This window comes from Nematolebias whitei, chromosome 14 (genome assembly GCF_014905685.2).
Source record: "Nematolebias whitei isolate Nwh7 chromosome 14, NemWhi1, whole genome shotgun sequence".
NCBI lineage: Eukaryota > Metazoa > Chordata > Actinopteri > Cyprinodontiformes > Rivulidae > Nematolebias > Nematolebias whitei.
In genome coordinates this window covers 36,658,917-36,685,404 of record NC_056511.1, presented here as the reverse complement: position 1 = coordinate 36,685,404, position 26,488 = coordinate 36,658,917, and the positions used below count along the sequence as shown (strand labels likewise).

General features: G+C 42.9%; 1 protein-coding gene across 1 annotated transcript; it reads right to left on the bottom strand.

Moving 5' to 3' along the window:
- brwd3 (bromodomain and WD repeat domain containing 3) lies at window positions 1-26,238 on the bottom strand. The gene is made up of 40 exons (XM_037687506.1): window positions 26,088-26,238; window positions 25,889-25,947; window positions 25,768-25,797; window positions 25,536-25,595; window positions 23,344-23,494; window positions 23,169-23,267; window positions 18,012-18,172; window positions 17,690-17,911; window positions 17,424-17,524; window positions 17,271-17,341; window positions 14,444-14,544; window positions 14,282-14,322; window positions 14,102-14,206; window positions 13,867-14,017; window positions 13,638-13,772; window positions 13,432-13,560; window positions 13,075-13,300; window positions 12,212-12,352; window positions 11,786-11,963; window positions 11,592-11,688; window positions 10,757-10,924; window positions 10,540-10,613; window positions 10,262-10,457; window positions 10,076-10,186; window positions 9,890-9,997; window positions 9,659-9,783; window positions 9,478-9,560; window positions 9,288-9,399; window positions 9,123-9,184; window positions 4,744-4,899; window positions 4,545-4,665; window positions 4,332-4,457; window positions 4,174-4,249; window positions 2,626-2,676; window positions 2,391-2,534; window positions 2,132-2,284; window positions 1,867-2,036; window positions 1,434-1,513; window positions 1,197-1,331; window positions 1-811 (listed from the first exon to the last, which is right to left on the bottom strand). Exons 1-40 carry the CDS (start codon window positions 26,119-26,121, stop codon window positions 60-62), a joined length of 5,295 nt encoding a protein of 1,764 aa, XP_037543434.1. The 5' UTR covers window positions 26,122-26,238; the 3' UTR covers window positions 1-59.
- Window positions 26,239-26,488: the final 250 nt, after the last annotated feature.

The following is a 26,488-nucleotide window of genomic DNA, read 5'->3' as shown; positions in this document are numbered from 1 at the left end:
ATGTCATGTTTAAAAGTTTTTTAATTGAGGTCTGAGGGGTGGGGTGGGTGGTGGGCATGTCAGTGACCCCAGCCCATGAGGTGGCTGACGCGGGCCTTCTCGGTCATACGTCGGACCCGCCCTGAGCGGGACATGCCCAGGTTGAGGGGGTCGTCCTTCGACCCGTCCTCTTCCGACTCGTCCTGGTACACGACTGTCCTGCGGCCCTGGTTTCGCGTGTTGACGCGTCCAGGTTTGCACCGGTTTCCTCTCGGACTGCAAGCTGCTGCTGGCCTCGCCTGGACCTCTTCCTCAGGCTCCGGCTCCGGCTCCTCCTCCTCGGGCTCCTCTTCATCCTCCTCTTCCTCGTCATCTTCCTCTTCCGTTACTTGTCTTACATTCACCTGTTGCTGTGGCTCCTCTTCCTCCTCCTCCTCTGACTCCTCCTCCTCTGACTCCTCCTCCTCCTCTGACTCCTCCTCTTTCTTCAACGGCTGCTGCAGTCGAGCTTTTTTAGGGCTCTGCGCCACCTCCTGTCCTCCTGTGTGCGTCCTCTTTCCTAAGGCCGCCATCGTTTCCTTCATCGAGTGGTGCATCTTCAAACAGGGAGCTTTGCTGTAGTCGTGGTCTCCCCCCTCCACGTACTCCTCCGCCTCCGAATCAGAACTGCTCCCGCTGTCCGACGAAGAGGAGGAAGAACTCGATGATGAAGTGGAAGACTCCGAAGAGGAGCTGTTGGAACCAGACGCCTCCTGGTCATCGTAGGACTGCAGCGTTTCTTTCACGAGCTGCTGTCTGGAGCCGGTACTGAGATGTAAGCTACGACGGTGGCCTGATGTACACACAAACACACAATCATAAACACACCGGATGTAAACACAAACACAATCATAAACACACCTGATGTAAACACAAACACACAATCAAACACACCTGATGTAAACACAAACACACAATCATAAACACACCTGATGTAAACACAAACACAATCATAAACACACCTGATGTAAACACAAACACAATCATAAACACACCTGATGTAAACACAAACACACAATCATAAACACACCTGATGTAAACACAAACACACAATCATAAACACACCTGATGTAAACACAAACACACAATCATTAACACACCTGATGTAAACACAAACAATGGATGACTGTTCCATAACTTCAGTTTCACATCAGAAGTCCAAGTCGTTGTTGGCATACCTGATTTTTTCACAGCACTTCCTTGGCTGCGGGGCACCGGATGGGGCTCTTCATTGCTCCCCTCCTTGTCGTCCTCTGAACTGGGTGAAGAAGGTGGGGTTTCATCTTCTTCTGCTACACTGTTGCTCTGCTGAGCTGAAGATACAACACTATAATTCCCCAGAACTACGTCTACACTAAACAAAAACAAAGAAACTACAAAGACATAAAACACAATGAACAGCAGAGCAGCCGTACCTCGACATGTTCTCTGAGAACGTCTCTTCATTGAGGTCTGGGATTTTTTGAGCTTCCTTAAATTGTGCTTCCTTCTAGAACTGGACCTTGAAATAAAAAAAAGAGCAATATTTCATATTATATACATATATTTGAATATAATATGCCGTTTGTGACCTTGACTTTGAAGTTGGGATGATGACAAAATTATGTGACACCCTGACCAGTGGAGGTACAAAAGTATACAAGGTTTTGTTAAACTATCTTGAGTGGATCAGTAGTTATGGCCCAGACAAGAGAAAGTTTACAGACTATAAGGATAGAGACTATAACCATATGTCCATCTTTCGACTGACGTATAATAAACATACTTCTGGTATTTTTTAAGTGGTTAAGTTTAGCTGAAACTAAAAGGAGGTATTTTGGCAACGGAGCTGAAAATGTTGCTCAGTACCTGGGTAATGGACTATTTGGTGGGGAGCTGCCCCCGTTGTGCAATCTGTTCCTGTAGGTAAGTCTCTGATGAGACCGTCGTTCGTTCTGAACAGCAGATTTGTGGTCTGCGATTAAGAAGATGATATGCTTTTCGAAGAAGGCCGACAAGCTGAGAGTCATCGAGTAGATCTGGAGAAACAAAAAATATCATCGAGGAACAGATACAACCTTATCCGACTTTCCAGACTTGAACAGAGTGTTTCACCTAAGGAAAGTGGCCCTACCTGTGATTTCTTGTTTGGCGTGTAAGCTCTGGAGTTGCTGAAAATGAGGCGGACATCTTTGGCGAACTCCATCGGGTTTTCGTAGTTCCCTGCCGCAAGAGTCTCAGACACGGTGCCCAGATCCATGGGAGTGTCAATGATGTCCCGATAGTCCTGACAACGCCAACAAAGAAATGTTTTTCTAACCCCATTTATGGCACACCTCAAAGTTCTTGTTGCAGTGGTTTTATGGTTTCAACAGATCTTCAGATTGTTTTACCGGATACTCAAACAGATCCACGGGCCGTCTGAATGGTACAGAATCTGGGGAGGTGAACATCCGACGCAGCAGCTCTCGACACTGACCCTGCCAAGCTTTTGAGTCCAAAGCCACATCTCGCTTCTTCGACTTAGAGTTGGTCCCCTGTCAGAGAGAAATCAAAACCTCATCAAGACCGGAACAACAGCTACTGATGTTAAATCATCATTAAACTGCTGCAGATTTGTTTTTTTACCCGATGTCCTGATGATGTCCCCGGAGTGTCAGAGTCCACATCTATGTCAATCTGCAGAGGAACACAAAGTCAAAACAAGCGGCGCACCTATGTCCCCCATCGCTGAAGGATTTGAATAGTGAATGTTTGTAGTTTTCCAGATGAGTGTTTATCTGGACTGGAATTGAACAGAGAATGCAAATAAACCTTTATGTTTTTGGTGCAAGATATTCAAGTGAGAAGGAGTTCCACTGTGGAGAAAAAGAGTAGTTTTTCTTTTCTTGTCCGAGGCGGCTCAGACTGACAGATCCTGGAGTGCAGGGAGAAATTCTATCCACGACCAGGTGCAATGACGGAGCCAGGGGGTGGCCGATGGTATAGATTATTCTACGGACACTCCAATCATTTGAGAATTCTATACTTTTAAGAAATGTAAAAATAGAAAGCCTAGTTTTCTCAAATGGTTGGGGTGTCTTCTTTACATAAACTAGTATATAATGGTGGCCATGTTGAATTTTGACGTGGTAACCCAATTTTTGAAAGAAACTTTTCTTTGTCTTAGATGCAGCCACAAATCAAAAAGGAAGTTGGCCCGTTTCCAGGTCACGAGGTTAACATATACACAAACACATCCATATATATATATATATATATATATATATATATATATATATATATATATGGAGATGGCCTTGTTGAATTTTGACGTGGCAACCAAGTTTTAGTTTAGAGTTTTAGATGCAGTCACACACCAAAAAGACAAGTCAGTACCTCAATTATCTGTCAAGGTATCATGCTTACATCATGCACGGATGGATGGATGGTATGTCCAATTCCCGATCTTGCTCCACAATGGGGGACAACAAAAGGAATACCGTATTTTTTGCTGTATAAGTTGCACCTTTTTGCATAAATTAGCATGCCCTTAGACTTAAACAGCGAAGCGACTTATTTATGTTCACCCCCCCCGCCCCCCCATATTTATAACCCAATTTTTGGCTGAGATCTGACGATTTCATTCATTCTGGAAAATATTGAACACTACCATTTTCAGCCACTAGAGGGCGGTCGAGCAATATGGCAAACCAAGTGTCTCATTAATAGGTAAAAGTGGCTACAAGTCTTGCTCCGGAACTCCTGGAGCAAACGTCAAAAAAGCTGCATTTCACCGCGCTGCTCAGGCGAAATGCAGCTGATTTGACCATTAAAGTGCGTTTATTAAGGAAAAGTTAAACTGAGACACACCTTGGCTATAATGTCAAGCAAAAAAACAATTGTTTTGAAGTGTTAATCTTGTTAAATTCTTGTTAAAATCCTCCCGTGCACGCTCTCGCGGCCGCTATTTGGCAGCCAATCGATTTTTGGCACAACACCACCCCACATTTTTGGGTGGTCAGCAGTGATGCATAACAAACATGATGCATCGGCGGTGACGCATAATAGATGTGACTTATACAGCGAAGCGACGTGTACGGTGGTGCGACATGTATGGTGGCAAATACGGTACTCAAATGTAAAAAAAAAAAGTCCCTATTATAATAAATAAACTTGACACGATGGAGCTCTGACCTCAGCCTCTCCTCCACTGCTGACCTCAGACTTCAGCTTCTGATACAGGTCCAGGATGTCGGTGCAGCTCTGGTCTCTGATGGAAACAGCAAGTCGTGAAAACCAGACATAATCAGCATCAAGGAGGCGGTTTAAAACTTAACAGAGTGTAGGCTTACCCAATGAAGTGGAGAAGAACGTCAGTGACCACCTTGGCAGCTGCTACAATTGGGCTTTGGGGCTCGTTGAAAGTGCGAGCATTGTGTTCGATGTAACGCACCTCCCACATTAATGCAGAGATCCGCCTGCAGCAGGAAAACACGTCGGCTCATACGACAGGTAGGGGTGCATCAGGAGTTTGTTTTCATATAGGAGAAAACGTGTTGCTTCACCTGTAAAAGCGATTCTCCAGACGTTTGTGGATGGTGCTGAGGTCAGTGGGGTAGGCCACGGCGGTGCAGTACAGGGGGTACTCCTGGAGGTTCACCGGGGAGGCAAACGGCTTGGCCACATCTGCAGAGAAACACGAGTCGTAGCAGACGAGGGAAACATGGAACGGCCTCGTATGGGTTAGCCCTTTGAGGAGCTTACCGAGTGTGAGGAGCTGATCGATGCCGAGGATAACTCTTTCACAGTCTTCATCTCGTGTGTGAGCCCCCCACTCTCCCTCCTGAGGCCTGTAGAGCAGAGCTGTGAGCTCCTCCTCGGTCACGTCCACGCCATCACCAACGTGTTCTGGCAGAGCAGCTGAGAGGAATCCCAACATCTGTTAGAAACTTACTGCAGGTCTTAATGCTCAAATCTGATATTTTGCTCAGATTTTTTTTTTTTTTTTTGCGAGGTCGTTCACATTTTCATTAAAATGCGACCTCAAAATCTGATATGGGTAATATAGGATCAAAAAAACTATTAATTAATAAAAATCAGATTTGGGCTGCAGTGTGAACATAGCTTAAGTCACACCAAATAACTTGAACAAAGAAATAAGCAGCATATTTATTTATTTGATATAATAAAGCAAAAAAAGAGCATAATTTGTCAAACCTAATCATCAAAGTACACCTGTGTAGTTTATATTTTATTATATTATATTCTATATCAGCTAAATGTTTTAAAATGATAAAGAAAATTTAAATTGTTAGAATTTAGCTTTGTTAAAATAAAATGACAATAGAGCTTAATATTATTATTATTATTGTTGTATTAATCTATTTTCAGTGGTAACTTGTGAACTGCTTCACACAACAAAAATAAAGCACTAATCTTTTTGTAAAATAAATAAATTTGAAAGAAAAGACATGAATCATCGTGAGACATCATTTAGAGTTTTGTTAAATGTGCCACAGCTTTGATGTAGAAAACTACCGGCAGGTGGACAATTTTTCAAAAACTATGTAGATTTTGCATTGTTTAATAAACCATCCCTTAGAAACTGGAGGTGTCGACAGAGAAGTGGACACGCAAAAGAAAACAATATCCGACTTTGTTGGTGTAATAAAACCTGAAACCAACATTAGGTAGTATTTCTACTGGATCAGTTCCCTTGGCAGTGCGCTCGTACTTTCTTTTTTGTCAACGCTTGTCGTACCTGTCTTAGCTTAGCGCTACGTTGCTGACAGTTTTTGTCGACCGGGGTTGTGTGTCACATCTGTGTTTAGCGCTGTGTTGTTGCCAATAATTGTCAAATTTTTTTTTTGGGGGGGGGGAGCACAGCAGAGTGGTAGGTCAGTAGCATTTTTGCTTTGTCTTGCACCCAGCGCTACATCAATACTGACGGTTGTTGATGGGGGAAGTTCAGTAGGCAGGGTGCTTGGCTCTGTTGATGGGGCGGGGCTCCCTGCTTGTGTAATGGTGGGGGGAACACTGGGGCAGCACAGTGGCGCAGTTGGTAGAGCTGCAGACTCTCAGCAAAAAGGTTGCCACATTGAATCATGGCCAGGGGCCATTCTGGGTGGAGTTTGCATGTTCTCTTCGTGCATGCGTGGGTTTTCTCAAGTTTCCTCCCACAGACCAAAAACATGTATGTTAGGCTGATTGGTAACTCTAAATTGTCCCTAGGTGTGAGTGAGAGAGTGAATGGTTGTTTGTCTCTCTGTGTCTCTGTGATGAACTGGAGACCTGTCCAGGGTGCACCCCGCCACTCATTCAGTGACTGCTGAATATGGGCACCAGTGACCCCTGTGACCCGAAAAGGAAGAAGCAGGTAAAGATGGATGGAAGGTGGATGGAACCAACGTTAGACAAAAATAACCATCTTCTTTCTTATTTTTTAAGACACTCATTCTGTGAAAACAGCAGAAGCATTCGAGCCTAAAAGCAGCTGATTTTACTGTATTTTTCTTTGTATAAGTCACAATTTTTTGCATAATTTACATGCCCTGCAACTTATAGGCCGAAGCGACATATTTATGGATTTTTTTCCCATATTTATAAACCATTTTTTGGCTGAAATATGATCGTTTCTATTCATTCTGACTGGAAAAAAGGAGCAGTACCACTTTCAGCCACTTGATGGCAGAAGAGTAGTAATAGTTGTATGGCATGCTGTTGGCTGTTGTATCATGTAATCGGTAAACGTGGCTATAATGACAAATTCAAAAAAGTTCAAGACAAAAACAACTGGACTTTATTTATTATACTTTACTTTATTGTATTTTTCTTGAACTTTTTTGAATTTACCATGTCCCGGATGATTGAGAATCTTCACCAGCTTTTAATGACTTAATTAGCTTGCCACAGGCTCCCCACCTTGGTTCTGCTTGCTGTTTGGACCGACCGTCAATCCAGCTGCACTGCCCCGGTGAAATGCAGCTAATTTGACCATTAAAGTACATTTATTAAGCAAATGTTAGACTGACACACACCTTTGCTATAATTCCGAGCAACCAAACAATTGTTTAGGTGCAGTTCTTGTTAATTTTTGGACAAACGAGCCGTGTTCCTCCTTCCTATTCTCTTCCTCTGCGCGTCATGGAGTACCAAGGCAGCAAACAATTTTTTAAAAATCTGATTTGACCACTAAAGTACATTTATTAAGCAAACGTTAGATTGATACACAATTTCATATAATTTCGAGCAAACAAATAATTGTTTTTAAGTGTTAATCTAGTTAAATTCTTGTTAAAGTCCTCCCGTGCACGCTCCTGCAGTTGCCATTTGGTGGCCCATCGGTTTTTGGCACAACACCGATCCACATTTCCAGGTCATCAGCGGTGACACATAATAGATGTGACGTACAGTGCCTTGTGAAAGTATTCGTCCCCCTTGAACTTTTCAACCTTTTGCCACATTTCAGGCTTCAAACATAAATATATAACATTTAAATTTTTTGTGAAGAATCAACAAGTGGGACACAATCGTGAAGTGGAATGAAATTTATTGGATGTGTCAAACTTTTTGAACAAATAAAAAACTGAAAAGTGGGGTGTGCAATATTATTCGTCCCCCTTGCGTTAATACTTTGTAGCGCCGCCTTTTGCTGCAGTTCCAGCTGCAAGTCTCTTGGGGTTTGTCTCTATCAGTGTTGAACATGGAGACACTGAAATTCTTGACCATTTTTCCTGCAAAACATCTCGAGCTCAGTGAGGTTGGATGGAGAGCGTTTGTGAACAGCAGTCTTCAGCTCTTTCCACAGATTCTCGATTGGATTCAGGTCTGGACTTTGACTTGGCCATTCCAACACCTGGATACGTTTATTTGTGAACCATTCCATTGTAGATGTGGCTTTATGTTTTGGATCATTGTCTTGTTGGAAGATAAATCTCCGTCCCAGTCTCAGGTCTCTTGCAGACTCAAACAGGTTTTCTTCCAGAATGGTCCTGTATTTGGCCCCATCCATCTTTCCATCAATTCTGACCATCTTACCTGTCCCTGCTGACAAAAAGCAGGCCCAAACCATGATGCTGCCACCACCATGTTTGACAGTGGGGATGGTGTGTTCAGGGTGATGAGCTGTGTTGCTTTTACACCAAACATATCGTTTTGCATTGTGGCCAAACAGTTGGATTTTGGCTTCATCTGACCAGAGCACCTTCTTCCACATGTTTGGTGTCTCCCAGGTGCTTGTGGAAACTTTAAACAACACTTTTTATGGATATCTTTGAGAAATGGCTTTCTTCTTGCCACTCTTCCATAAAGGCCAGTGTACGACTGATTGTTGTCCTATGGACAGACTCTCCCACCTCAGCTGTAGATCTCTGCAGTTCATCCAGAGCGATCATGGGCCTCTTGGCTGCATCTCTGATCAGTCTTCTCCTTGTTCGAGGTGAAAGTTTAGAGGGACGGCCGGGTCTTGGTAGATTTGCAGTGGTCTGATCCTCCTTCCATTTCAATATGATTGCTTGCACAGTGCTCCTTGGGATGTTTAAAGCTTGGGAAATCTTTTTATATCCAAATCCGACTTTAAACTTCTCCACAACAGCATCTCTGACCTGCCTGGTGTGTTCCTTGGTCTTCATGATGCTCTCTGTGCTTTGAACAGAACCCTGAGACTATCACAGAGCAGGTGCATTTATACGGAGACTTGATTACACACAGGTGGATTCTATTTATCATCATCAGTCATTTGGGACAACATTGGATCATTCATAGATCCTCACTGAACTTCTGGACTGAGTTTGCTGCACTGAAAGTAAAGGGGCCAAATAATAATCCATGCCCCACTTTTCAGTTTTTTATTTGTTAAAAAAGTTTGACACATCCAATAAATTTCATTCCACTTCACGATTGTGTCCCACTTGTTGATTCTTCACAAAAAATTAAAATTGTATATCTTTTAAGTTTGAAGCCTGAAATGTGGCAAAAGGTTGAAAAGTTCAAGGAGGCCGAATACTTTCGTAAGGCACTGTATACAGTGAAGCAACATATTTATGGATTTTTCCACTTTATTAGACAAATATGGACCTATGCGACTTATATGGCGGAGCGACGCATACGGCAGAAAATACGATAAAGCATTTTTTCTTACTGACCTTCCTCTGGAATAGGCTCCATGTCCCATGGACTCATTTTTTCCCGCTCACCGTTATCCCACCTGATAAAGAAAATACAAAAAAAAAAAAAAAGAACAGAATGTAACATTAGATAAACAAACAGGAACATGGGTGTTGAAGCGGCAGCTGCGTTTATGGACGTACTTTACTGCGTAGCACTGAAAGAGGCTGTCTGGGTACTCTGGCTGCAGGGGCTCCTGATCCTCCACGGATCCGAACCACCAGGCGTCATCAATAATGCTGCGAAACCTCATTCCTGCAGAGAGGATCAAGTGTTACAGAAGGATGCTCCTCAACAGTGAACATGACAAAACCCTGCTGGGGACCAACAAACCTGGCTGCCAGTTTCGCTCTTTAGCCTCGTTGTAAAACTGCTGCAGGACCAGAAAATCGATGACGTCGGGCATATCGTGATACCTTGAGAGTTTGGGGTTTAAAAAGATCAAGGGGTGATAAACACGTTCCTTGATTTGCAGAGACATGCTGAATGAAGTCAGTCTACTCTAAAGGCTCACTTTAAGGAGAAGGACTCGTTGGTCATTTTCCCTGAAACTGGGTCCAAAAAAGCCAGCTTTAGGCAGCAGAGGGTAGGGGGTCCTATTTCATATTTGATTCCAACCACCTTCACAGATTCCTGGTCCTGCAGAGGTAAAAGAGTGCAGTTTGAACCCCGTCAGTGACTTCGACCTAGAGTTTCCAAACTGTTTATATTCTAGTGGAGCACAGCAGGTTCTGGTTCTCCTCACCCTGAGGTTGAGTCTGTTCCACGGCTGCTTCTGGGGGTTGATGCTGTAGGCCTTGGCTCTGCGAACAGCCCTCATATAGGCCTGATGGCCCTGTTTGAAGTAAATGAGCTGGACGGGAACAGACGATCCAAATTACGTTTTCTGTGATATCTTTATTTTGATCAACATCAGAGTTCCAGATCTTACCTCGTCTCCCATTTGTGGCACAAAAGGAGAGCGGTGTGGGACGGTCTCCATTATCCATGGAGGTGGCTGCCACTCCTCCGCGTTAAGACCAGCCAGAGAAGACGTGGGTTTCTGGGTGCATTGAGTTATGTTTAATTACATAAAGGAAGGTCATGCTACAGCAAGTCAAACCTAATCAGCTCTTACCCGTTTGGTCTCTTTGGATTTTTTCTTCTTCGTCTCGTCTTCTCTCTTCTGGGCCTCCTTGTTCTCGTTGCCTCCCTCTTCTTCCTCAGAGCTGCTGTAACCCGCAGGCTGGATGGGCCTCCTGGTAGATCGCTTTGGTGGCTGCAGGTTGATCCCGGCATCAGCCGTCCAATCGGAGTACTCACTGGACGAGTCACTGCGAATCAAAGGGGCACGCCGTCAACTGGGTGAACCGAGCTACGTTCGGGAAAACGTTTTGCTCTTTCGAACTTATTCACCTGGAGCTGCTTTCACTTTGCCACCGAGTCTCACCGTCAGAGGAGGCGTCAGACCGCTCCGCCCGTTCTGCTGCCTGTCAACGCAAACATAAACGTTAGCGCTGTAAATTACTGTTAACACTAAGTGATCATTACTGGAATGGTGCACAAAAAAAAAAAACATAAAAAACTTTAATAAATCATGTTCAGATTTGTTGAGCAGAAAGATGCAACATACATCTCCGCTGTCCGAGTCCACCTGGCTTTCAGAGTTACGTCTGTTGCTGGGATTCCGACTCCTCGTTCCGGGCCGGCGGACCTGAGCCGAGCGGGTCTGGTAGGTGTGGCGCTGCTGCTTTTTCTTGGTGGGCCGCAGGGAACGCAGCCGGGTGGCCAGAATATTGCTCTGCAGAGTGTTACAGACACACGGACAGAAACTATAAACATCAGGTGTGGAACAAATAAGACTGGTGGAAAGGGGACGACGAGATGGCAAACCTAGCACCACTTTACAATAAGGCTCCCCTTATAGATGGATAATACAATAGTTTATAGTGATGTTATTAATTCCTCTATAAACACTTTATAAATCATTAATAATTGTTTATTATACATTAAGGGTGACAGAGACAAACTGACCAGTTTCTTGTCAAATAGTGAACCAAATCTGTTCACCTATATATTTCATCTAGAGTTGTTATATTAGACATTTCAGACTAAGTTACTACCTTGTAAGCACAATAAGCATTTGTAAACCTAATTTTTTAGGATATAATATTAGTTGTAGATAATGCAGTGATAAAGTACAATATTATATTCTAAAGAAATTAGGTTTACAAATGCTTATTGTGCTTACAAGGTAGTAACTTAGTCTGAAATGTTTAAAATAACTCTAGATGAACAGATTTGGCTCGCTATTAGAAACTGGTCAGTTTTGTCTCTGTCACCCTTAATTAATGCATAATAAACAATTATTAATGATTTATAAAGTGTTTATAAAGGAATTAACATATATATAAACTATTTATTAGCCGTCTATAAGGGGAGTCTTATTGTAAAGTGGTACTGCAAACCTTAGGTGTGAAGAAGGTATGTGGTTTCTTCCTCCTCTCGGCATTATAAAGAGAACATTCCAAGTCGGCTTTTGCTTGTCTGCATTCCTCCAAAATTCTTAAAAATATAAAAAGAATCGACATGATATAAACAAATCTGAGCTGCTTAATGTAAAGTATGCAAAAAAGGTAATGTTTCCCCTCCTCTCGCTCACCTGAACGTCCCCTGCGGCACCTCGTTAACCACCACTCTGCGGCTCCAGGCCAGCAGGTCCCGCTCGGTGGCCACTTGACTGCGAAGAGAATTATGCTGCATCTGCCAGACTCTGTCCACCTGCCCGCCTCTGCGTGGCTCGACAGCTGGAGAGGAGGGAACCACCTCTGCTTCTGCAGCTGTCAGGAACATTATTAACGGAGCCACGTTTGATTATTCATTTTCTAAAAATTACAACCAAATGTGGTTCATAAACTAGCTTACAGGGCTGACGTATACAGTTAATGTCAAAGTGTCAAGGAAACACCTCGGCTCAGAATATAAGTTGGGGGTGATGCTCAGCTACTGTCACACCAAATCTTAGCTCACTTTTTGTTAATCTGGATCGGCTGTTGACATTTTTACTGTATAGACAGTGAAAACATACCCGCCTCCCCTTCAGGCGGTTGTTCTGAATTGTCACGCTCGTCCTGCTCGTTCTGCAGCTGTCTGATGAGACTGTCCAACAGGCTTTCACCATTTTCTGCTGTTTGCTGGCCAAGAACCTGCTCAACCAACTCTCCATCACCTGAGAGAGAAAGAAAGAAACGGGACATGAGTCGATCTTTGTCAAGATGTCCAAAGTTAAACTCATTCTAACAAGCCCATGTCTCCGTTGCCGAGAGATTTGAATCATGGATGTTTGCAGTTTTTGAGATGAGTGTTTTTCCTGGACTGGAACTGAACAGGGAATGCAAGTAAACCTTAATGTTCTTGGTGCAAGATATTCAAGTGGGTAGGAGGTACACTGTGGAGAAGAACAAAGGTAGGTGTTTTGCTTGTCGGAGGCGGCGCAGTGATGGATCCTGGGGAACAAAATTACCAATTTTATCCACCACCAGGTGCAACGGCGGAGCCAGAGGGTGGCCAATGGTTGCCTTGCCCACCACAAATTAATCTTCCCCCCCACCCCAAACATTTGATGAAATTTATAATACTTTCAAGCAATATAAAAACTAGAAAGCATAGTTTCCTCAAATGATTGGGGCGGCTTATATATAAATATATATACACCATAAATGGTGGTGGCCATCTTGGATTTTGACTCGGCAACTCAATTTTTGATAGTGACTTTTTTTTTTTTTACACCTAAATGTAGCAACACACCAATAAAAGACTTTGGCTCGTTGCTTAATTTTCAAGTCATCATACTCACAACACGGACAAACACATGGAGGGTATTTTCAATTTCCTCTCTGTGTTCCACAACGGGGGACACAAAGGGTAGAATAACAAATAGTGTGTTTTTACTGTTAGCCATGTATCCCAGCTGAGGTATTAGCTGATCCTCCTTGCAGTTCTCTCTTCCTGGGACCAGACGCTGGTAGTGAGGAGGATGGGGATTCCCATCGACGTCCACAAGGAAGGGTGGAGGCATGAGGTGGGTAGCCTGCTGCGTCTGCTCATCCAGAACAAAGTTATTGGAGTCACGGATAAGAGGCCGGTAGTCCGTGTGGAAGAACATCTGATCAGGAATCTACAGGAGATAAATCGACAGGTCAAATGACCTACCACCAGTAATTACCTCACCGTGTTAACTTTTTCACCAGATTTTACAAAACAAGAGAAAACATCAGATTATTATGAATGAATATTCTTCGTCGTTACCTTTTCATATGGTGTGCTGCAGCCGAAGCCAAAAACGAGTAAATGTCCGTGAGAGTCGGTGCAGGCAAAATGCTGCCCATCAGATGAGAACTTGCAGTCAAAAATAGCACCGTGGCCCTGGCCCTCAATCTGGAAACATAATTTCCATCAATAACTCAATGCCAATAAAAACAAACAAACAAAAAAACACTCCTACGGATCAGTACCATGTTAAAGAAATTGCGGATCTTGACTCCTTTCCTCAGGTCCCAGATGTAAATGTTGCCATCGTGGCCGGCGGACAGCATGATGCGGGGGTCGAAGGGGTGAGCCTCCAGCACGTACACCTCGTCATCATGTCCCTAAAATTAAAAAAAAAATCAGAGTGAACATTCAGCTTTTTTTTGACGACATAGAGAAACTGAACCACACATACAAACAGTCTGAGTCACTCACAGACAATACATGCAGCAGCTGTCCAGATGTTGCGCTCCACACTTTCAGCAGGTAGTTCGACACCGCCGTGATGACGGTGCTATCTGTGTGATCCCAGGCTACCATGGTTACCACCAGCTTAACTTTGTCATCCCCGTTAGCAACAGTACTCCTAATCACAATCGTACAAAAGGACACAAAGTATTAGAGCGCTGTCAGACCTCGTTATGAACTTAACTGTATTGTGCTTTCTTACCCAGGCAGCCTTGCAGTCATGTCTAAAGAAACGCTCTTCCACTGCTGCTGCTGGTGTCGCCAGATCCTGACTGTTCCGTCTCGGCTGCCGCTCACAAACCTCAGGCTGGAAACACGTTAAACTGTCAGTTACTTGTAAACAACACAAAAACAGATGTTGATGACCATTTTTGTCTCTCACCTGTCACTGTTATTACTAAACTGGACGACCAGAACTTTATCCTATAAAATTAAAACAGAAGATAACAACCATTATAGAGCTGATATATTAAAAAAAAATAAAAAAAGCTTATTCTTAACAAAGCGAACCAAAAACGATGATGGTGCTTCGTTTGTTTCTCACCGTGTGAGCGTCCATTTCAGAGACCTTCATAGGACTTTCAGCACCGAGGTAATAAACTCTGATCATGTGATCCGTGCCACCAGTAGCCATAAACATACCACCTGTTAGACATTATTGAACACAATCATAATCACTCCATATGGACAATATACACATTATAACATTTCAGTAGTACACTATTATTAGACAATGGTATTAGACACGGAATAATTTTATTGTTTGCTAACGGACAGATACCTACAGTCTGAGTGTCTTTCAAAAGGCGTGCACTGCAGATGAAGTGTAAAAGAGATCGACAGTAAACAATAAATAAAGCTAACACCCATTTGAGATAAATAAGACAACTAGAGGGAACATTGGTCATGTGATGTTGTGACTCGCTGGAGGGACGAGAGCGATAACCAGAGGGGGCAAGCGTCTGGACTTAACCAACAGTTAGGACTGATTATGTAAAAATTGTACAAACTATTGATGACAATAATAATATAAAAATTAGTGCTGGGCATGTCGAAGCGTTATTGCATAGGCCTGTCACGATAACTAATTTTGATGGGCGATTGTCTCAGAAATTATTGCGATAAACGATAATATTGTTTGAAATTTGACAATAATTAGTAATTATCGTCAAATTTAAGAAGAAATGTTGGTTAATTTGTTTTGCATGTAGTATGTTTTTTTGATGGGCAGCACGGTGGCGCAACTGGCAAAGCTGCTGCCTCTCAGCGAGCAGGTCCTTGGTTCAAACCCTGGTCCAGGGGCTTTTCTGGGTGGAGTTTGCATGTTCTCTCCGTGCATGCGTGGGTTTTCTTTGGGTGCTCTGGTTTCCTCCCACAGACCAAAAACATGCATGTTAGGCTGATTGGTAACTCTAAATTGTCCCTAGGTGTGAGTGAGAGAGTGAATGGTTGTTTGTCTTGTTTGTCTCTATGTGGCCCTGTGATGGACTTGCGACCCGTCCAGGGTGTACCCCGCCCCTCGCACAGTGATTGTTGGACATGGGCACCAGCGACCCCCGTGACCCAAAATGGAATAAGCGGGTAAAGATAATGGATGGATGGATGGATGGATTGAAACTTTTTGAATATAAAACAGTACCTTAAAAATGCTCTAAAAGTCTTCGAGTCATAATTTAATTTTGTACATAATAACGCGATTAATCGCGATAATCACGATTAATCAAAAAAAATATTTTGTGATTTATCGTGATTAAAATGTTTAATTTTTGCCCAGCACTAATTAGAATATATAAGCTATCTAGTGTGTATAAAAATGTAAATATGCCACAAAGCAGCTGTGTGTGCTACGGTCGTACCAATCGAAGAGGAAAAGGAAAACGTGCCTCACTTCACAAGTAAGCAGATTTTATCTTATTTACTTCAATGTGAATGTGATCCGACAAGAATTGAAGCTAATAATGTTTGTTTTTTTTCCAGCTGCTCCCTTCTTCAGGGGTCACCACAGCGAATTAACTCACACGAAGACTTGGCAATTGTTTTTATGCCGGAAGTCCTTCCTGACACAACCACAGACCACCGAGCTACCACACACAGTGTGGAGCAGAGAGTAGGGTGCCCAGGGAGCAGATGATGGGGGTTAAGGGCCTTGCTCAAGGGCACAGAGTGGGGCAAATGAGGGTGGAGGCAGGTGTGGGTGCTTCACCTTTCCCACCCACATTTTGATGATGTCAGTTCGGGGAGTTGAACTGGCAACTTTCCAATCACAGGCCCACTTTCTCTAGCCTCTGCGCCACCACTCCCCCCAATTGAAGCTAATGATGTAACCATTTAAAACTAAAATTATCTTATAAAGCCGATGTAATCGCTGTTGATTATAAGCTTCTGTGGCACATATTGTTATACAGTGTAGCACTAGAATTTAGCACAAATTAAAGTAGCAAAAGCCTAGCTACAACTAGCAAGAGGCTCAGTAAAAATAGCAAAAGGCAGGCTAAAGGTTAATATGCTGGTGAAGATTCTCAGTCATCCAGGACATGATGAATTCAAAAAGCGTTCAATACAAAAACAACTGGACTTTATTTGTAACAGAAGACGTGTCGCTCCTCATCCGAGGAGCTTTCTCAATTCAAAGAGCAGAGAGTGAGAGATACAGGTTATAAGGCTGAGTGAGATAAGACACACACACACATAAGACACACACACACACACATACTGTATATGTAGATTGGCAGTTCACACCTAAAGGACACACCTACACACCTACTGTTTAGGTTTTTTTAGGTGTGAACTGCCAACCTACATATACAGTATGTGTGTGTGTGTGTGTGTCTTATGTGTGTGTGTGTCTTATCTCACTCAGCCTTATAACCTGTATCTCTCACTCTCTGCTCTTTGAATTGAGAAAGCTCCTTGGATGAGGAGCGAAACGTCTTCTGTTACAAATAAAGTCCAGTTGTTTTTGTATTGAACGCTTTTTGAACTAAAGGTTAATATCAGCAAAAGGCTAGTTAAAAGCTAAAAAAAAAAAAAAAAGTGAGCTTAAAGCAGCAGAACTGTAGCTAAAAATTAAAAGTAGCACAAAAAATAGATCAAGTATGATGAAGCAAGTTTATAAGAGAATGTTTTTTCAAGGTACATGTCTCAATATGTTTATGAGGAAAACATTTGTAAATAAAGTATAATAATAAATATTTTGTATTTAAGTATGAATTTTGACAAAGCAAAAGTCATAGCCCCCCGTCTCCTGAATGAGCTGAAGCCTTGGTCGGGCTGTCTGCGAAACCAGTAACTACATGCAGTGCAGCTGATTTGTGTTACATTTCAAAGTACATCAGGCCAATGACATGAATGAAACATGTAAATAAACTCACCACTACTGAAGGAGGAAGTGGAGACTTGGACTCCTGGCCGTGACCGCTCAACAAACTTGACAGGTTGATCACTTAAAAAGGAAAAAGAAAAACAAGTTGTGGTTATTTTCATAAAATAGAAACACTTGAGAGTTACATTAGAGGTACACTTACTCAAACTTCATACTGAGGGAATGCCACTTCCAGAAACACACCATGCCGTCTGCACCCGTCGAGGCGAGGTATCGCTTTGTCCCTTTGGATGCAGGACAAAACTTAAGAGGAGAGACAAAGAGCCAAAATGAGAGATTTTAATTCAAAAAGCTTTATGAGCATCTTATTTCAGTTTTGATAAACCCTAGAAAATATTTCCGGAGACTAAAGATGAATGCAACGCCGGACTTTCAAGGAACTCGTTGTTTCTTTTCAGAATGAGCCACCTGTATGGACGTGATGGAGGAAGCGTGGGCCTGAAGAACGGCGATGGGTGCACAGGTGCGCAGACACCACACTCTGATGACTTTGTCACAGCTGGCTGAGGCGATGAGGCTGTTCTCGTAGTTCACGGTCATGTCGCAGATCTCTGCCGAGTGGCCGCGGAGTGTTGACAGGAGCCGGCCGTCATCGGTGGCCCAGATTTTCACAAGGCAGTCATCTGAACCCTAACATATGACGAGAAGATATTCCAGCAGGATGTACCACTGACTGCAGCTCAATGTTGGCTAAAATTTGAAATGCAAACACAAACAAAACATCACTCACTGTAAATATCCGACGGCCTGTACGGTCAAAAGCTACACAGTAGACTGAAGAAAGGTGGCCGAGGATACGTTTGTGTATCTTCATGTGTTGGTAGGAGGAAGACGGCAGGGCTTGGCCAAAACGAGCCGTACCCGTGGACTGGCGAGCACCCATGATGGTCGCTTCATTCAAAGACAACACAGCGATTAACAGAGAACACAGAGTGCACAAAAAAAATATTTTCTCATTTATAGTATGCTCAGATTATTTGGGACTATGTAAAAAAAATAAAACACAGTCTTTGCTCAATTCTCAGGCCAAACCATCAGCCTTCTGCTCAGCAACTGTTATGAGGTCATTTGTGTTTGGTTTTTACAAACTGTGACCAGGTGCGTTAGTCAAACGCCTCCACTTTAGTTTTGTTCCTTTACAGAACGTCGTTTCAGAAAAACAGTGACTCAATCAAATGTAACTGTGCTAAGTTAAACTGTGCTACCACTTCCTTTCAAAAAGAGGAGCTGCTTCCTGTTGACAACCAGTTCAAAACACGCATTTCCACACGCCATCATTCTCAGGGTTTACGTTCCACCAACTGCCGACGCGTCGCGGGCTGCTGACGTCATCATGTCCACGACCGCTGGACTTCAGACTCGGCATCCGATACCTTCATTGCAATTGTTGGGGATTTTAACCATGTCACAATGGACTCAACCTAATTTGTAGACTGTAAAACGAGGGAAAAGAAAACATTGGACCTGCTGTATGCTAATGTGAAGGAAGCATGCAGCGACATAGGCTCTCCCCCCCCGTTGGGCAAATCAGACCACATCTAGTTTACCTCATGCCCCAGTACATCCCTGCAGCCCAGTACATCCCTGCAGCCCAGTACATCCCTGCAGCCCAGTACATCCCTGCAGTCCAGTGACAGCCAGTGATCGTGAGAACTGCACGGAGGTGGCCACAGGAGGCTATGGAGCCCCAGGGCTGCTTTTAGGTAACTGAATGGGACATTTTCTGTGACGCACATGGGCAGGACATTCACACACTCACTGATTGTTATGGATTATATTAACTGCTGCACGGATAATATAATCCAAACAAAAACAGCTTGCTGCTTTTCCAACAATAAACCATGAGTGACCAAGGACATTAAAGCAGCCCTGAACAGGAAGAAGGCTGCCTTAAGAGGGGGGTCAGGGAGGAGATGATGAGAGTGCAGACTGAGGTGAGGGACAAGATCGGGGAGGGTAAGGAGCAGTACAGGAGAAAGATGAAGAGCAAACTGGCTCAAAACAACACCAGGGAGGTGTGGAATGGGATGAAAAGCACCAATGGTCAGGTAACAAAGACTGCAGCAGTGATGGGAGGAGACCAACAAGTTCAATCTGTTCTTCAATAGAGTCAGAGTCAGAGTTTCTTTATTGTCATTCGCACCTCATGTGGTACATGTGGTGGAGCGAAATTATGTACACAGGGTCCCAGTTACATCCAACAATAAAATGTATAAGAAAAACAGTAATAACATCTAAGATATGAACTAAGAAAAACATCAACTAAATATACACTAAGCACTCATAACATAAAACATTGAACATCAGCACAAACATGAACATGAGCATGTGAGCAGATGTGCACGCATGAACACATCAACATTGAAACAGATCAGCAGCAACATGAAACAGATCAGCAGCAACATGATATGGTTTTTCACAGTGATTATTCTAGTTAGAGATTCATGAGTCTAACAGCCTCAGGGTAGAAGCTGTTCCTCAGTCTAGTGGTTCTACACTTAATGCTCCTTAACCTCCTTCCTGAGGGGAATGGGGCAAAAAGTGTGTGTGCTGGGTGAGTGGGGTCCTTCATGATGCAGGTGGCCCTCTTCCTGCATCTGGAGGTGTAGATGTCTGTGATGGTGGGGAGGCTGATTTCGACAGACCTCTGTGCAGCCTTAGGTTGTAGGTTGTGCTAGGTTGTGCTTAGCATATTTTTAGTTAATGTTTTTCTTAGTTCATATCTTAGCTATTATTACTCTTTTTCTTTTTACATTTTACTGTGGATGTAACTGGGACCCTGTGTATATAATTTTGTTCCACCACATGTACCACATGTGGTGCGAATGACAAAGAAACTCTGACTCTGACTTGATGTTGTGGACACTGCCCATCCCTCCCCCACACCTCCAACACCTTTACAGGAGTCATCACACCTCCTAGACTACTTCCCCCTCCTCATCACCACCACTGCAGAGCTCAGCTTAAACCCCTCCCCGCAACACCCCTCCCCCTCCATGATCATTGTCCTTTCCTAACACAATCACCATCAACAGGGATGCTATAAAGGCTCCCACAGACCTCAGTCCACGCAGACACTGCGCGCACTGTCCACAAACGATTGAGACTTCATACTCGAACGTCCACCCTGAGCGGCTGCAGACCAGCTCTGCAGACAAGGGGCGTTTAGCTTCGGGACACAATGAGTTCGCCTATTGGTCATTTGCTGCTACGCCTACTGGATTGATTGTCAGGTCGCACCCCCCCCCCCCCCCCCCCTCCCCAAAAAAAAAAAAAAAAAAAAAAAACGAGAGCTGGCAGTTCCAGCCGCAGCGGTGTTCGGTGTTTATATGTTGTTAATAAAAAGTTCTGAAAAATAAAAAAACAGCCCACACATCAGACCACCAGGAAATCTCCAGACTCTCCCGCAGCCACGCTGGACCTGATTTTATTTCTCTTGTGACAAATTCATTAATTTCTCATCATTTCAGTCATGGCGTCAACGGAGGAGGAAGAGATTGTTTGCCTTTTGGGAAAAAAAAAAACCTAAAGGCCATTAAACCAGATCAGCGATGAAGAAGAGGAATTTAATACATTTGCGTTGCATATGCTGGTGAAGACTCTCAGTCCATCGCCGGGCAGTTTATTGTGCGCCACCAAGCACACGTACGCGGTTGTAAGAACTGAGCTTTGCACAGACATGCCCTGCGGGGCGGGCGTCCGCTTCGAGTTTAATCCGGTACACGCGGACCTCCATGGACTGAGGTCTGCCCGAGTCTGTGGGAGCCTTAAGGATGGAGCTCCGACGCCTACATCGAGGAAGTCTGCGGCCTGGATAGTTTGAGCCCCAAACTCCTGAAGGGATGTGCAGCTCAGCTGTGTGATGTTTTTCAGCACATTTTCCACCTGAGCTTGAGCATGATAGTTGTCCCTGCTCTGTGGAAAACAACATGCCTGGTCCCGGTGACAAAAAGCAACCACCCAAACTCACAGTGACTACAGACCTGTGGCCTTGTCATCACATGCCATGAAGTCACTGGAGAGGGTGGTCCTGAAGCACGTCAGCTCAGTGGTGGAACCATACCTGGACCCTCTACTGTTCAATTCAATAAAACTAAATTCAGTTTATTTATATAGCACCAAGTCACAACAGAAGTTGTCTCAGGTCACTGAACAGAAACATTCACATACATAAAAAGGTCAATTAGTAAAGTTATCTATCTGAGAAAGCCAGCAGATTGTGTTGAGTCTTCATTGGAGTTGACAACGCCATCATCTACCTGCTGCACACGCACCTGGACAGGGCAGGCACCACTGTAAGACTCATGCTCTTTGACTTCTCTGGTGCTTTTAACACCATAAGACCTGCTCTGCTCTGCAGTAGCTCCTGGACATGCAGGTGAATGACGCACTGGTCACCTGGATCAGAGACTACCTCCCAGGTCGACCACAGTATGTGAAGCTGCAGAACACCACCTCGGACACCATCCTGAGCAGCACAGGGGCTCCTCAGGGAATGCTCCTCTCATCGTTTCTGTTCACCCTCTACATCTTGGACTTCAGGTACAACTCATAAACCTGCCATCTGCAGAAGTTCTGGATGACTCTGACATTGTGGGCTGCAGCACTGGTGACCAGGAAGCTGAATACAGAGGAGTGGTGGACAGAACCACCTGCAACTCAATGTTGGAAAAACTAAAGAGCTGCAGGTGGACTACAGGAAGACTAGCCCCCCCAACCCTATCAACATCAAGGGGACTAAGGTGGACACTGTGGACTACTACAAGTACCTGGGGGTCCACTTAGACAGTAAACTGGACTGGACAGCTAACACCAACACCCTCTACAAGAAAGGGCAGAGTGACCTTTTTCTTCTGAGGAGACTCAGGTCTTTTAACGTCTGCAGGACCATGCTGCAGATGTTTTACCACTCAGTGGTCTCCAGCATCTTCTTCTACACTGTGGTGTGCTGGGGCAGCAGGGTGAAGAAAGCTGATATCAACAGACTCAATAAACTCCTGAAGAGAGCTGGCTCAGGTCTGGGAGTGGACCTGCAGTCTTTGACAGACGTGTCTGAACAGAGGATGCTGAGGAAACTGCTCCAGATCCTGAACAACACGTCACACCCCCTGCATGACACCCTGGACTCTTACAGCAGCACCTTCAGTCGTAGACTGAGACCACCGAGGTGCTCCACAGAACAACACAGGAAGTCCTTGAAACTTTTAAACTCCTCCCCCTTTCTGCACATAGAACAATAAAATGAATCCTGCACCACAATAAACACTTAAATGTTTCTGTCTGCACCTGTTTTAGATCTTAATTGTTGGTATTTTTATATTCTCTGTTATTTTTATATCTGTATGTTCCTTTGTATTGAAACCCTGGCACAACAATTTCCTGCGGGATCAATAAAGTTCTTATCTTAAACAAGTCAATCATTACATCCTTTTCTAACAGGATTGTCATGAATTTTAACACATATCTGAAAGAATGCCATCAACTTTTAAATAATCTTTCTCATTGTCCAATGATGTCGTTTAAAGTGTTAGGAAATGAACTTCTGACCTCTTTCAGGTTGATGTGCAACGATAATGGCTTCTCTAAGGTTTTTATGTCTTTCCTCTATGGAGATATGTTGACACACATCAAAATACTCCAGAAAAGGAAACAGCCAAAGCTCCTGCTCTGGGGCTCATATATATTTATTTACTGGTTGGTGTTTTTACACCGTTACTGTATTTTGGCTTTATTTTTGTCTTATAAATGATGACACACTGGAGTGTTTCATGATTTATTTGAGGCTGTGTCTGTTTTATTATAATTTTAGGACAAGACAAAAACCAGAGCTTTACTTTTACCATGACTACAAACAACCACCGCAACTATTAATAAAAACTTAACATACCAACGTTGAGAGCATTTCCATTGTTGACTGGGGGTTCGGGGGGACGTCCTCGGTGGAGTGCAGCAACAGCTGAGCCACAGCATACTTTGTGGGTACAACCTAAGTAACACAAACAGTGTTGGTGTGAGGACTGTACACAAAAACAAACAACAAAAATGTGTGTATAAATGCTTACTTGTGGTGGTGCGGAGCAAAGACTGTCTACCCAGCCCCAGGAGGGTTTGGACTCCAGGAACACTAAGTGGGATCTCTTTTTCTATCAGCGGACCAATCCGCTGACAAACTCGAAGCAGATAATCTGCAGGAATGTGCTGGTTCAAAATCACCTGGAAAAGTTGATGACACTTATTACAAAGTAGGACCAAATAATTTAATGACAAACACAAAAATGCCCTTATATCAGTGTTCTCTTGCTTAAAAACACCTAAGGACCCTGCATATTCCACCCGAAGGCCCGGGACGAACTTTTTCTCACAGGAGTATGAGCCAAGTATTGTGTGATTGCTCAGAAGTTTGTGGGCGTGTGTGTCAATGCAGAAATACGCTCGGACATTCAGCTGTACGACTCTTCTAACACACTAAGACAAGGACATGGACAAAAACCCAGGATGTAAATGGATGGAGATCTTGCACACTTTGAACACGAAGGAGCTGATCTGCTGAAAAGTGTGGCGCTCTCTTTGTGATAGATTTGTGGCCAACTGGTGGATGCAAAGATGGAGCAGAAATCATGGCGGGAAGAAACTTGCGCGGTGACGTATACTGCAGCAGGAGGGGTTTTCCAGGAGCTCTGTGCCGTGTCTCGTGGACATTGAAAGGTGTGCACAACAATGAACTTCTCAGATGTCCACAAGTCGTCTGTTTGGCTTTGGATGGAGGATGCTGGGCCCTTAAGAATAAAACTTAAAAATTATAAAAGCTTACGCTACTTAGCACAACCAAAACTTTTTTAGTCAGAAAATGCAGGACCTCACGGCATGGTTGAGTAATGACAAACACAGTTTTGATTTACTGATTTCCTGTTTAGTTTTTCAGCTGGTGCAGCTTATCTTTTAATTTCATCTTCCTAGCTTTACAAAAATGCAGCTGTAGCTGCTCTTCAAATATTCAGTGAGAATCAAATTTCAGTGTTTTCAACCAGTTATTTAAAATTTGATTGCTGCATGTTACTTAATGACTAGCGGTTTATTAGGATAAATGACTGCATATGAACTAGTCATTGAAACTGATCAAAGCTGGATTATTTTATGCTCATACTATTTATTGAAAACTAAAACCACATTAATGTATCACAACAGTCATCTTGTACATAAATGGCATGCTATCTATTTTTATACTTGATGGCATATTAGTAAATTGCAATGTTGCCTCATACAATGGCGTGATTTCCCTTTAGCTTTCAAGATCAGCTCAAATACCATCATATCAGTTTTGGTGAAAAAATTAAAAATATGGTTACAAATATAATACAATGAGTAAGCCTTTTCTGTTTAGTTATTTAAAGTAAACACATTGAACATTATATCATCAAAGATGTGATTAAACATAAGCAAATTTAATATTTTGACATTTTTCTGCTCGCCATAAAAATATTTTTGTCCAGACTGAAAAACTTTGCATTCACATGAACTGTAAAATTTTAAGTGGATTAAAAACTACTTATAGAAGAAATAAAGAAATATAATATCTTAAAAAAGGACAGCTTTGTAAAAGAGATTATTAATTTCAATGGATTTCTTTCCTGGAAAAATAAAGGTTTAAATAAATGAAATAAAAACACTATTCCAAAAATTTGGAATTGTTGACTGTTTGAATATTGTTTACACAAAATTCAAAGAGTTTTATAAACTAAATTTTCAGGTCTCTCTTGTAAATGAGTCATCGAGGCTCGATGAGATTAACCTGACTAAATAACGGTTGAATGAAAAATATAGTAAACATAACGTTAACACACGTAAAATGTGAGGGAAAAGGGGTAGGGCAAAAGAGTCGAAGCGAATCAAACGAGTTTAATATGACTCTTCCGGGTGGCTTAGAAACGGAACAGCGATTTGATTGGCTACAGAAGAAGATTGACAGCGTTCTCTATCTGGTTCAGCCAATCAGAACCTGCCCCCGTCTCCACTCTATCAGCCTACTAGCCCACACAATAGCGTAGCCAGTATTTAGTTATTTATCAAGAGGCCTATACTAAAATCATTTAATATTTTTTATTAATCACAAATGAACTAGAAGATTTTTGTTTTAAGTGGCGAGTTTTCCTAAAAAATAAAATCCGCTCGGAGACAAAAGCCAATTAAATAAAAATAAATAAAACAGTACATAAGATATATATAAAAAAACACAATAATGACTAATAACACTCACCCAGTCCTGAAAGGTCCGTTTGTATTTCTTCCCGTCCCAACTCCATCGTTGCGGGATCAACTACATTTAAAAAACAACTCCATTAACACAATGCTAACTAGCTTCAACTCGACAATTAAAGCGCTTCATTTTTTTTAAATAGCCAATCTATAAACTTTTTTTTTCTGCAGGCACAAGGAACGGATAGGCATCCTGACGGAAACCACATGAGCACACAGAAACTGAACTTTACCTCATACTCCTCCAGCTCCTCAACCAGAATCTAACAAACACAAACACTGTTAGCATCAGGCTAACACGGGCGACTATTTAAATAGATTTTAAACAATATGAAGCAGAATTGTGACCGCTACCTGTGCTGCTTTTTTACAGGGTCCGGACTGAAGAAATCTGGTGATGAGGTAGTATAATTCTGAAAAGAAACAACTTGTTAGCTTGCTAGCGTCGCTACCGAACCGAGCTAACGGTAGCTACCTTCAGGCTTATATACACAATTAAACTGTAAATGCAAACATCTTCGTCGTCCGTGAAAAAGGGTTAGCCAGCACTCACCAGCCTCGGTTTGTGAACACTGTTCTCTTGCCATCACTTAATAAAACGGGCGACATGAAGCCAAAGTGGTGTTTTAGCTTGCTCGTTAGCCGCCGGCTAGCTAACAGTAGCTAAAACAGGCTAGTGAATGGCCTCCTGCTTTCTCGAGTTGTACCCCGAGAACCCGAAGCTTTGTTTAGCGCCCTCCAGTGAGCCTTTTTTTTTTTTTACTTTTTTTTTTTTTTTTTTACTGTAATGAAAACGACTAAAGCTAATTTAACATATACTGTGTCGTATTTAACATTTTAGATGAAAATTACAAATAGTTAAGTTTCGTATATTATTTGATTGTTTCTGTTTTCTTTCAGATAAACAATTGCTGCTTTATCCTGATGCATGCTCAATAATCCAGGTAGAAAAAT